At 40.0% G+C, this 10,033-nt stretch overlaps 1 protein-coding gene across 1 annotated transcript; it reads right to left on the bottom strand.

Annotated features, from left to right (window-relative positions):
• Positions 1-174: 174 nt before the first annotated feature.
• dpm2 (dolichyl-phosphate mannosyltransferase subunit 2, regulatory) lies at positions 175-7,967 on the bottom strand. Its single transcript, XM_023987297.2, has 4 exons — positions 7,917-7,967; positions 7,364-7,453; positions 7,053-7,155; positions 175-1,128 (listed from the first exon to the last, which is right to left on the bottom strand). Exons 1-4 carry the CDS (start codon positions 7,917-7,919, stop codon positions 1,073-1,075), a joined length of 252 nt encoding a protein of 83 aa, XP_023843065.1. The 5' UTR covers positions 7,920-7,967; the 3' UTR covers positions 175-1,072.
• Between the last annotated feature and the right edge of the window lie 2,066 nt (positions 7,968-10,033).

Below are 10,033 nucleotides of genomic sequence, written 5' to 3'. Positions count from 1 at the left end.
GATATGAAACAGACAATCATAATATCAGTCAAAAAGATCAAATTCCCAGTTTATGCTACAAAGCCATCTTTATAAGAGGTTTTAAAAATAGGTTCTATTTGACTCAACGTACCATGCCGTACACTAAGACATTGTTGGCTGAATAGATGGATGCAGTTCAATGCATGATTAGTATAATTCACCAATACATTTATATTGCTATCAGGTTGTACATCACAGCTGGCCTGGTACATAGTTCTGTGTCTCCATTCAGGATGTACGGTTTCAGTTTCAAAGACTCAATATTCTGGACAAAAACATACGAATGTAACTAAGGCGAGGAATTTCAATACAATCAAACTAGCAAGGGCAATGATCACAAGTCAGTCATAACGTGGCTAATAGGCTAGTATGTATCTTTATGTATCAAGTTAAAAACACAGTCTAACATTAGCTAGATAGCTAGCTTCTAGGAGGATGTCATGTCATTGGAAGAGTAGGTGAGTGACTGACTTTTTGCTTTCCCAATCTATATTGCTATAGAATTTTCACAAATGCCCTAGTATACATAATTCCCAAACATTCTAAGAATTTATGAAAATTACCATATCTAAGTGGTCGCTTCTCAGTGTACTTTTTTTTTTAAAGTGTCATATTCTTCCTGGGGGTGTATCTGAACAGATTTTAATCAAATGTAATGTTRCTAAAATGCTGTCAGTTCCACTTTAAAACACAATGTTTCACATTTTCAAAGAGATGGCTAACAGCAAGCGCACTGCAATAAAACACACAGTTCCACACACCAGATGATGATTATTTGACAAAATTACAATCCTGGTCTTGAATTGGACTCGCATTCTTCTGGTCTCAGTCTTGGACCCCTTGTCCCTTGCAGCTCTTCAAATCTTATCTTATGTCTTTCAGTCATTAGATGTTTTCATCAGCTGTCACAGAGAAGCAGTCCAGACTTTATTTGTAGTTTCTTCAGCTGGACTGTTGGAAAGTTGGAACCAGGGAGGTTCTTTTGAAGCCACAGTAGCTTCAGTTCTAGCTCGACATCCTCAAGCGTCTAACCTCTGTGACACCATCCCTCTTAGTCCACCTTCTTAGGCTTGCGATTCTTCCAGGTGACCACTCCAATGAAGGTACCTGAGGAGGAGAAGAAAATGTCTGTTTTAAGGAGAATAATATGGTCACTGTTCATAAAGGCCAGACTAAAATACAGTAGATGCCACACACAGAATCACCAACGTGTGTACTGCATATGGACCTGCAGTTAAAGTGGAAATGCCAGCATTTTAGCAACATTAAATCATTTTTTTATTTTACATTTTCTGTCAGGCGAGCACTTTGATTTGGTCATTTTCACCMAAAAAATGTGTAGTAAGGCAATTGTGAAAATTCTACAGCAATATAGGAGTGGGAAAGTGACCGTGGGTTTGTATAATTAATAGACACTGCAGTAAATAAAAGCAAATAAAAACATCTGTCCAGGACCGGCGGCTACGCAGACCGGTGCGCCATAGCCAATCAGACCTATAAGCAAATAGCCATCTGCGACACAGGCCTGCCATCATTCACTTTGACTGGACGTTTACAACAACAGCGCAACTTTATAACACATTCGCCAAAAGCAACAAAATACACCTGAATGGATTTCTGCAATTATGTTAATACCACAGGAGTCATTTACATTTGAGAACTTCACAATCCGATTGATCAAACAACCATGAAAAAGGTAGGCTCGCTTTCCCTYAATTGCCTATGCACATCAACAACTAATGCTAGCCAGAGTGAGGCGCTAAAATCTAATGCGGGGATGCAAACTGGTGAGGGCCCAAAAAGGGCTGAAACATGCAAAAAAATCCCTGCTAGGGGGAAAAGCAGGTTAACTAATTAAACAACAAAGAATATGATCTACATGATCAGTCTCTGTGTAAGATAAAAAAAAGTGGTTATTGTGAACCTAAAGAAAGCAATCCAATGTTATTTGTTGCCTAGACTTTAATGCAAAAAAAAATAGTATTGACAACAACAACAAAAACACACTAATATTGCAGTTAGCCATGACAGTCTTTATAATAGAACGCTTATGACCACACACATCTAAATATTGCACTTGGGGAAAAAACATCTTAAAGTAGTTCTATTTTTGCTCTATAGACATCGATCAAGTGCACAAGGCTACGTGTGCAAAAATAACGTTCCGAGTTAAAACCCTCACACACACACACGTTACTGTCAAGTTCAACACAACAAAAACGATATCTTTGGGCTACACTGCACATTATACACATTCTGCCTATGGACATCCATCTACAATGTGCCAGCAAAAGTGAGAGAGGGAAAGTGTGTGGTGTTCCTTTCACCTCTATAGTGGCATCCAGCTTAAGCCAGGCCCAGCTCCAGCTACACTTGATCCCTGAATCCACATGTATAACAAGCAACGCCTCATTTTTCACCTAATTCTCTCATTCTGAAAATTAACCGCATACCGTAGAGGGAAAACATTAGTTAACAGATAGTGGTTAGTTCATTAGCTAGTTAACATTTCACACAGATTGCCAGGGTCCAGTAAGCAACTAACACGTTATAACTTGAACGGCAAGTCGTATACCAGTTAATACTAAAACAAGGCAAATTTTATTAGTCACATGTGCCAAATACAATGTGGTGTAGACCTTAGTGAAATGCTTACTTACGAGCCCCTAACCAACAGTGCAGTTTAAAACAAATATAGATAAGAATAAGAGATAAAAGTAACAAGTAATTAAAGAGCAGCAGTAAAAAATAATATATACAGGGGGGTGCCGGTACAGAGTCAATGTGTGGGGGCACCGGTTAGTTGAGGTAGTATGTACATGTAGGTAGAGTTAATTGAAGTGACTATGCATAGATGACAACAGAGAGTGGCAGGGTTGGTTGGAGAGGGAGGGGGGGGGGCAATGAAAATAGTCTGGGTAGCCATTTTATAGATGTTCAGGAGTCTTATGGCTTGGGGGTAGAAGCTGTTTAGAAGCCTTTTGGACCTAGACTTGGTGCTCCGGTACCTCTTGCCGTGTGGTAGCAGAGAGAACAGTCTATGACTAGGGTGGCTGGAGTCTTTGACAATTTTCAGGGCCTTCCTCTGACACCGCCTGGTATAGAGGTCCTGGATGGCAGGAAGCTTGGCCCCAGTGATGTACTGGGCCATTCGCACTACCCTCTGTAGTGCCTTGCGGTCGGAGGCCGAGCATTGCCATACCAGGCAGTATGCAACCAGTCAGGATGCTCTCGATGGTGCAGCTGTAGAACCTTTTGAGGATCTGAGAACCTATGCCAAATATTTTCATTCACCTGAGGGGGAATAGGTTTTGTTGTGCCCGCTTCACGACTGTCATGATGTGCTTGGACCAAGTTAGTTTGTTGTGATGTGGACACCCAAGGAACTTGAAGCTCTCAACCTGCTCCACTGCAGCCCCGTCGAAGAGAATGTGGACGTGCTCGGTCCTCTTTTTCCTGTAGTCCACCATCATCTCCTTTGTCTTGATCACGTTGAGGGAGAGGTTGTTGTCCTGGCACCACACGACCAGGTCTCTGACCTCCTCCCTATAGGCTGTCTCGTYGTTGTCGGTGATCAGGCCTACCACTGTTGTGTCATTGTCAAACTTAATGATGGTGTTGGAGTCGTGCCTGGCCGTGCAGTCATGAGTGAATRGGGAATACAGGAGAGGGCTGAGCACACACCCCTGAGTTGAGGATCAGCGTGGCGGATGTGTTGTTACCTACCCTTACCACCTGGGGGCGGCCCGTCAGGAAGTCCAGGATCCAGTTGCAGACGGAGGTGTTTAGTCCCAGGGTCCTGCGCTTATTGATGAGCTTAGAGGGCACTATGGTGTTGAACGCTGAGCTGTAGTTAATGAATAGCATTCTCACATAGGTGATCCTTTTGTCCAGGTGGGAAAGAGATTGCATCAATAGAGATTGCATCATCTGTGGATCTGTTGGGGCGGTATGCAAATTGAGTGGGTCTAGGGTTTCTGGGATGATGGTGTTGATGTGAGCCATGACCAGCCTTTCAAAGCATTTCATGGCTACAGACGTGAGTGCTACRGGGTCGGTAGTCATTTAGGCAGGTTACCTTAGTGTTCTTGGGCACGGGCACAGGCACTGTGGTGGTCTGCTTAAAACATGTTGGTATTACAGACTCGGACAGGGAGAGGTTGAAAATGTCAGTGAAGACACTTGCTAGTTGGTCAGTGCATGCTCGCCGTACACGTCCTGGTAATCCGTCTGGCCCTGCGGCCTTGTGAATGTTGACYTATCTAAAGGTCTTACTCACATCGGCTGCGGAGAGCATGATCACACAGTCTTCCGGTACAGCTGGTGCTCTCATGCATGTTTCAGTGTTATTTCCCTCGAAGTGAGCATAAAGTAGTTTAGCTGAACCGGTAGGCTTGTGTCACTGGGCAGCTCTCAGCTTTGCTTCCCTTTGTAGTCTAATGGTTTGCAGGTCCTGCCACATCCGACGAGCGTCAGAGCCGGTGTAGTACGACTTGATCTTAGTCTTGTATTGATGCTTTGCCTGTTTGATCGTTTGTCGGAGGGCATAGAGGGATTTCTTATAAGCGAATTGGTTAGGTTACTAATGTTAGCTCATCTGATGTTGTAACGTTAGCTAGCTGTCTGACTATTAGCAAGCTAATTGTCACACCATAAACTTTTTATCAGATGAGTTGGCTAATGTTGCGCAACATTTCTCTGGTTAGTTAACGGAGAATTCGATCCAGCTAGCAAGATACTTAACAATGCTAATACTTGTTCCACCACACTTTCTCCCTCACCTCAAACTTTCCAAATCCCAGTTGTTTTTCGGTTACAGCTCATGAAGTACTCTTTATCACCTTCTCATCACCTTCTCACCCCCGTCTCCGTGGTCAGGCTTCTAACGTTACCTCTTCATTGTCGTTCAGGAGACGCGCTGCTGTAACTGCCTTTCTACTCTATGCTGTCTTACCAGAGCGCGCGCTGATGCTGTAACTAGCAAATTGGTTTTCTCTTCTCTCTTCAGTCGCTTGCTGCGCTGCATTCTTGCATTCTGTTGTTATGTAAACGATTGGCTGAGCCTTGGATACAGCCAGTATTGCTCCAAACGCGCATTACTCGTCCGCTTACAGCCAGTAGTGATCCAAACCACCTCCCTCCCAAACTTTTCTCATCGGACCTACACTAATCACAAAGCTATGTCACCTATTTTGGATTCAAAACGACGAAAGGGGGCTATTGTGCATCCCTGCTAATGAGAGAACATTAGATAAACCCTCTCAAACTTTTTCAGCTAGTTGGCCTTCAAAATTGCACTGATAAACGATGGGGAATAGTAGCCTGCTCGTACTTCTGCAATGCATGCTTGTCAGAACCCACATTTTGACAACTGAATGGGAACTTGCCTACYCACCCATTTGATCTATGCCAAATAAATGTGATTGACAACTAAGATATATGTTAACTGAGGATAAGTCATTCAAGTTCAGCATAGTTAGCTAGTTAGGAAAGTGATCTCTAGCTGTAGCCAACAAAAAACGGTATGATTGGGAAAAGTCGGTCACTCACCCACTCCTCCAWCAACATGACATCCTCCCAGCAGCTAGCTAACTTTAGGCTCCGTATTTTTAGCATGCTAAATAAATAGCTAGCTACATAAATAGAGTTTGGGGTGTCAAACTCAATCAGTGCATGGGCCAGATTGAAAAAAAAAAACGAATTCGTGGCCCAGACTAAGCCATTTTTCTTTTTACAAAAAAGAAACTTGGAACTGCGAACCAACCCGGCCACTGTATTATTTGGAAAAAAATATGGCCCTTTATAATGTCCACTGTATATAGCATTTTAACATTAAAACAAAAAAGATAAATAATATTTGTCCTGAATTTGCTGCTAGGCTTGCATAATATGCTGCGACCTTAATCAAAAAGTATTTAATAACAAAAACATAGCTATAAGCTGTTGTAACATTTAAACTTAAAACATGTTTATTTATTTTTTTGCACTGCATGGATCACCGGTGTGGTTAAATGCAGCATTGCTGTATGGTGCACTCAAAACGTATTGTAGTTTAATAGCCAGCCTAGGCTACTGCTCTGATTTTGCTCTAATAGGCCTACATGTTTTTCCTTTGCATGGTGTTTTGTTGCATGTTGTTTTTGAGTTATTCATTGTCAAGCTTTAAAAAACGAAACCAGACAGCAACAATTTAGTAGCCTAGCTAGGACTGTGGCATGTGTCTGTACTCTATCCCTCCACTGTGTGCTGTAAATGGAACACAAATGCAGCGCAATTGAAGTTGAATTCACCTATGCAACCACATMAGGCAGTAATTTCCTAAAGTAGATGACTCGACTGACTCATTTATACTCACTTGTGCGTAATATTCAGACTGCGGGCCTTGTGTTTGACACGTGTGCTAGCCTCTTACCCACGTTATGACTGACTTTTCCCTYGCTAGTTTGATTGTACTGACATTCCCAGTTACAGTCGTCCATTTCCCCCMAAAAAYATTTCTGTAATGAAAACTRAAACAGAGCATCCCGAATGGGTGGAGGCAGCAAACAATGTGCCAGGCTAGCYGTGATTTACAACCTGATAGCAATATTTTTTAGACTACCARGAAATGTATTGGTGAATTATATTAATCATGTATTGAACTGCATTCATCTATTTTGCCAACAATGCATTACTGTATGTCATGGAATTTTGACTCAAATATAACCTCTTTTTAAAACCTCATATTGARTTGGTTTCAAAGCATAAACTGGGAATTTGATATTTTTGACTGATAATATGTTTGTTTCATATTAGCAAAGTAGTTAAAACACTGTCAGTACCACTTTAAGTTCTGGTGATTTGTAGACCACCAGATAGACATCACAGCAGCAACTAGCTCAGGGAGATCGTTGTGAACAAACAGAATGCCCTAGAATACATAGATCCTATGTCTATCCAGTTCTTTCAGATCTACAGGCTGGAGGCAGGGAACAGGGAAGGGACCAAAACACTGGACTAGAACCCATCCAATGTAGCATTCCAGAACTCACCTACACTGAGCAGCAGTATCAATGCTGCGATCCCAGGTAGAATCACAGAATACTCCCGTTGAAGAAAATACTGGTGGACCACATGATCGCTGTCCACGAACGGCTGGAAAAGGTACATTATCAGTCAAGTTAGTCAGTGGACACAAAAACAATTTCAGGCAACAAGTTTAATTGTAGATCTAATCTATAGCCTGGTCCCAGAATGGATTGTGCTGTYTTGGAAAATCATTGGTCTACCATGGCAGGTGTTGGCAAAACAGCACAAACAGATCTTGGACCAGAATAGCAGATCTAGGCTATAAATTACCTACCAGAATGATTACCCATATKGTGTAGTATGTAAACAACAGGAGGCTGAAGCCAACAAGGCCCATGCCAACTGCTTGGTCTTCCCCTGTGGCCTACAAGAAATTAAGACCAAAYGTATGAGTGTGAGGTTAAAAATAGCTAATGCATCATATGAATAGCTATTATTACTAATAATAAGAACACTTAGTACGCATGGCTAGATAGCTATAAGTATAAGGTGATTCATATAGCTAACCAGGCAAACTAGCTAACACTACGAAGTTTCATTTGACAATCTGGCCAGGTGATAAMATTAACCAGGCATGACACAAAAAAGACAATAGTGTGATAGATTGCTGGAACTACCATACAGTACAGACARGTTTGAGAGATTATCTAGGAAGCTAGCTAGCTAATTCAGTTTAGCATACACCTTTTCTGGCTTTGACTTGGTCTCTGGAGCTTCCCTAACGACATTTTACCAGCTAATTCGTATATAATTAAATATATTTGTGGATATAAATAAAAATSGCAGCATTATGCAGGGTAAATCACAACTTTGTACATTTCTCTCACCATTTCTGACGTGTTGTTTCCGCGTATGATTCACTTCCGTAAACTGCGAGGTGACCCGGATGTGTAATAACTTTTTTTTTCATTGTCACGTGCCCATTACAGTGAAATGCCTTTCTTGCATGATCTTTCGCAACGATGCAGTAATCAATATCAGTAGTACTATAACGAAAAAGTTAAGTAGAACAAAAACACATAATGAATAGAAATAAGATGACCACGAGAAAGTAAGTAAGCTATATACAGGGTCACGCTRTATACATGGTTTTCTTGGGAGTTGTAGTTGTTTAAAAAGGTTTCCCAATCTTTGGTTGTATGCCAGCATCTATTAAGGTTTTCTGTACAAGTCAGGCAGACTAGAGCGCCTTGCCAAATGGTGATTCAAATTGAAAATAATTATGTTATCATAATTTACTATTAGGCCTGCTACATACATTACTGTTCTTCCGTTTGTCAGTGGTGTAAAGTACTTAAATACAAATACTTTAAAGTACTACCTAAGTAGTTTTGGGGGGTATCTGGACTTTACTTTACTATTCATATTTGTTACAACTTTTACTTTTACTTCACTGCATTCCTAAAGAAAATGATGTACTTTTTACTCCATAAATTTTCCCTGACACACAAATGTACTTGTTACATTTTGAATGCTTAGTAGGACAGGAAAATGGTCCAATTCACACACTTATCAAGAGAACATCACTGGTCATCCCCTGCCTTTGATCTGGTGGACTCACTAAACACACATGCTTAGTTTGTAAATKATGTCTGGGTGTTGGAGTGTGCACCTAGCTATACATAAATAAAAAATCTAGAACATTTTGCCATCTGATTTGCTTAATATAAGAMATTTGAAATTATTTATACTTTTACTTTTGATACTTAGGTACAGTTTAGCAATTACATTTACTATTGATACTTAAGTGTATTTTAAACCAAATACTTTTAGACTTTTACTCAAGTAGTAATTTACTGCGTCACTTTTACTTGAGTCATTTTTTATTACGGTATCTTTACTTTTACTCAAGTATGACAATTGGGTACTTTTTCCACCACTGCAAATACTTTTAGACTTTTACTCAAGTAATATTTTACTGGGTGACTTTCACTTTTACTTGAGTAACTTTCTATTAAGGTATCTTTACTTTTACTCAAGTATGAAAATATGGGTACTTTTTCCATCACTGCCATTTGCTGTTGGGTTACCTCTCAAATTAGTAGRCTATTACCACCTATGAATCTATTTCAACATCCTCCTTCGTAAATGTGAATGTGGCCACCCAACATCTTGTCATAGTTGTACCAGCTGGAGGAGTCATGACCTGAAATCTCGATCACATGTAAGTGATGGGTGTGTCCTTGAGATGCTAGTGTACACATGTAACTCAGACATATTTCCACTACACAGATGGAGTCAAAGTAACAGCATGATCATCACCGAGGTATAGACTCCTATATGAAATTCTGAGCTACATTGTATTATGGATTTGTAATAAATCAGCCCAAAAGTTTTTCAGATGCCCAACAATAGTTTTATTTCCACAAAATATGACATTTACACTGTTCAACTAGACATTTACAATCTAAAATAGGAAACATTAGAATAGTGTGTAGAAATATAGTTCCAATTCATCATGTAACAGTGTACCTCCACATGTGAATTTAAAGAATAAAAACATTAAGATGAGAAAACTTTGGCGCAATGCCTGTAAGTTTGTGTAAAAGAAATATCTCACAATAATTCTGGAAATTCATAAAAATTGTAATTTCAATAGTCTATTGATATAAATTCATTAAATGTTGTTTTTTAAATGATAAAAATCTCATCTTTATTCTTAATCAAGGTCATGAGTTTGGGTGGACCTCTCGGAGAGTCTTGGACTCGTGTGCATAGTTTTAAAATCAATTTACRAAGATGACAAAATAAGGGGTATAAAATGAAGGTTAAATAATTAAAATAGGTCAAATGTTAGGTCAAAATAGTTGCCCAGACCTATGTGCTGTTATGAATCTAGGAATAGCATATCTGGTCCCCATTCAATTAGAACTATTATCAGTTTATCATTAATACAAATGATTATTATACTACTAAGAGACAGTGTAATGTAATGAGAGGCAGA

The sequence above is a fragment of the Salvelinus sp. IW2-2015 genome, linkage group LG5 (genome assembly GCF_002910315.2).
Source record: "Salvelinus sp. IW2-2015 linkage group LG5, ASM291031v2, whole genome shotgun sequence".
Lineage (NCBI taxonomy): Eukaryota > Metazoa > Chordata > Actinopteri > Salmoniformes > Salmonidae > Salvelinus > Salvelinus sp. IW2-2015.
Note: the sequence above shows the minus strand (reverse complement) of the source record. Positions and strands in the feature narration are given on the sequence as shown.